Source organism: Sinocyclocheilus grahami, unplaced genomic scaffold, assembly GCF_001515645.1.
Source record: "Sinocyclocheilus grahami isolate Dianchi unplaced genomic scaffold, SAMN03320097.WGS_v1.1 scaffold35.1, whole genome shotgun sequence".
Lineage (NCBI taxonomy): Eukaryota > Metazoa > Chordata > Actinopteri > Cypriniformes > Cyprinidae > Sinocyclocheilus > Sinocyclocheilus grahami.
In genome coordinates this window covers 1,576,133-1,579,415 of record NW_015505214.1, presented here as the reverse complement: position 1 = coordinate 1,579,415, position 3,283 = coordinate 1,576,133, and the positions used below count along the sequence as shown (strand labels likewise).

Below are 3,283 nucleotides of genomic sequence, written 5' to 3'. Positions count from 1 at the left end.
TTTTTATAAACAAAGCATTTATTTAAAAGACAATAGGGACGGAGTACATTTGAAACCATTTATGAGCAGCACATTAGTGCTTTGATTTGAGCCAAAGCCTGATGAGCAAACCTAAGCTCCGATTGGCTGAATCTGTTTGGAAAGTGAACAGTACTCAGTCTTGGTGTTTTGCGCGCTTGGTCTCTGGTGCATCGTTAAGCTTGGAGAAGTGTTCCGACAAGGCTGCCAGGGCACGGTACCGATGGGAGATGCTGTTCTTCACTTCTTTAGGGAGCTCAGCATAACTGCCCACAGAAACACAGCACAGAGGAATGAGAAAAACAAAATCACTATCAAAATAAAAAGGGCTTTAAGTGCTAATTTTATCTGACAAATTAATTTGGCATTCATTTTAAACTATTGTTGACAGAAATGTGTTTTCTTGTCAATGTTTCATTCTCCGAGGAGGAGTACAACACTTTTTTATAAAGCATTTAACAACATGTATTCTTATAATGTGATAACATGGACTGTAGGAAAAGTCTTTCATAAATATTTGTAGATTTGGTTAAATCAAAGTCAAGTCTTTTCAGAGGATTTACTTTGACCAATACTGTCACCTGCTGGTGAACCTGAGAAACACAACTGCAAAGTTATGAGAAGATACTCACGTATTTTCATAGCCGTCAGGTTGAAAACAAGGATCCCACCCAAAATCCCTTGGGCCCCTGGGCTCAACAATACGGCCCTGAAAAAAATTATTAGAAATGTTGGCGGTAGGAATCAAAACCTGCATGCTATAGTGTTCAACGCATTATTACAGCTATAGTGTGTTCTTCATTATTAACTGCTACTGTTCCTCCATCATTAAAAAGGGCCTCTATCACTCTCCAATTCTTTAAAAAACTGGCGCTGATCCTAATGATTTAAATAATTACAGGCCTATTTCTAATCTCCCTTTTAAAATTTAAAAATACTTGAAAGGACAGTAGCAGCTCAACTTGAACCACATCTGCAAAGTAATGACATTTATGAACATTTCCAGTAAGGCTTTTGACCCAAACATATTACAGAAACAGCTCTTGTCACGGTTATAAATGATCTTCTCCTAGCTGCTGATTCTGGTTTTCTGTCTATTCTTATTCTTCTAGATATAAGTGCTGCCTTTGATACTATTAGTCATTCAGTACTATTGGAGTGGCTGGCTTGCATTGGAATAGCTGATAATGCGCTTCTTTGGTTCTCATCTTATTTAAGTGTCAGAAAACAGTTTATGCAGATTAAGAATACACATTCAAATCCTGTCTCAGTTAATCATGGTGTTCCACAAGGGTCGGTGCTGGGCCCGCTTTTATTTATCATTTATATTCTACCTCTTGGTCGTATTTTCAGATTTCAGACATTTTTGCAGATTTATTAAAAAAGAAAAACTGAAATATCAGATGGTCCTAAGTATTCAGACCCTTTGCTCAGTATTTAGTAGAAGCACCCTTTTGATCTAATACAGCCATGAGTCTTTTTGGGAAAGATGCAACAAGTTTTTCACACCTGGATTTGGGGATCCTCTGCCATTCCTCCTTGCAGATCCTCTCCAGTTCTGTCAGGTTAGATGGTAAACGTTGGTGGACAGCCTTTGGTTCTCATCTTATTTAAGTGTCAGAAAACAGTTTATGCAGATTAAGAATACACATTCAAATCCTGTCTCAGTTAATCATGGTGTTCCACAAGGGTCGGTGCTGGGCCCGCTTTTATTTATCATTTATATTCTACCTCTTGGTCGTATTTTACGTTCTTATGGTATTAATTTCCATTTTTACGCTGACGACACACAAGTATATATCCCTACAAGACCTAATGTTTCTCATCCCCCTCCTGACCTCACTAAATGTTTGCAGGACGTTAATATCTGGATGACTAATAATTTTTTTTTTTAAGTTAAATGCCAATAAAACTGAAGCCCTCCTTGTGGTTCTAGGTCTGTTTTATCTAAAACTCAATACTTTACCTTGGTTATTGATAATTGCCCAGTCAATTTTTCTACCCAGGTGAAAAGTCTTGGGGTTATACTGGATGGTTTGCTTTCGTTTAGTCCTCATATTAGTAATATTTCACATTCTGTATTTTTTTATCTACACAACATTGCCAGACTTCGTTCTTCACTTTCCCAACATAGTACTGAAGTGCTTATCCATGCATTGGTTACATCTCGGATTGATTATTGTAATTCTCTTTTATTTGGAATTTCTGAAAAACAACTTAATCGATTACAGCTAATCCAGAATTCAGCAGCTAGGATAGTTACCCGCTCACGTACTTTTGATCATATATCTCCAATTCTTTTCCAGCTGCATCTTCTTCATTTGTATACTCCTTTGCGCTCTTTAAGATCATCTTCTGCAGACTTATTGTCTGTTCCAAAATTCAAAATGAGTTCCTTTGGTGGTAGGGCTTTTAGTTGTGCAGTGCCGAAGTTATGGAACTCTTTACCTTTGCACATTCACCAGCTAGATTGAGTTTCCCATTTTAAAGCTCAGATAAAAACTTATTTGTTTAGAATAGCTTTTAATGATCTGCTTATTTAATGTGTTGTTATAATGTCCGCTTTTTGTATGTTTTTTATTGCTTTGTTTTACATTGTCCGGTGTCCTTGAGTGTCCTGAAAGGCGCCTATAAATAAAAGGTATTATTATTATTATTATTATTAGTGTTCAACGTAACACATGTATATATATTACCTGTCAAAAGTTTGTGGACAGTAAGATTTTGTTGAAAGAAATAAATGCTTTTATTCAGTAAGGATGCATTAAATTGATCAAAATAGACATTAAATGTATTTATAGTGTTTTGATTTCGATTTCAAATAAATGCTGTTCTTTTGAATGTTCAATTCATTAAGAAATTCTGGAAAGAAATGTGTCACACAGTAGTTTCCACAAAAATATTAAGCAGCACAACTGTGATAACAATTGATAATAACAACATTGTGACAACACTGATAATCATAATAAATGTTTTTGAGCAGCAAATCAGCATATTAGAATGATTTCTGCCTCCGTTTGCAGTGCTTGAGTTGTGTCAGGGGGAGGATGGCGCTCCCACTAGACTTGTATCAGTACCGGAGCTGTTGTCCGCTGTGAAGGAGAGACAGGCCTACAATCTAATGCTGCATAAGCTCAGAGGGGGAACAGATGCTAGCAGCACACCATCCCTCACGCTGTGCCATGCAGCCACCGGCCGACCGCGATACACTCTGACAGTGCAGGATAGCCTGCCTTCTGCCAAGCTGCCACGGAGTAATCACTTT

At 37.3% G+C, this 3,283-nt stretch overlaps 1 protein-coding gene across 1 annotated transcript in view; it reads right to left on the bottom strand.

The window, feature by feature from the left end:
- Window positions 1–3,283, bottom strand: part of LOC107581499 (inosine triphosphate pyrophosphatase-like) — a 6,630-nt gene continuing 3,347 nt past the window's right edge. Inside the window, exons 5-6 of the mRNA XM_016267077.1 lie at window positions 651–776; window positions 1–284 (exon numbers count right to left, since the gene is read on the bottom strand). Of these exons, the coding sequence (XP_016122563.1) occupies window positions 155–284; window positions 651–776 (256 nt within the window). The 3' untranslated portion in view covers window positions 1–154. The remainder of the gene's footprint in view (window positions 285–650; window positions 777–3,283) is intronic.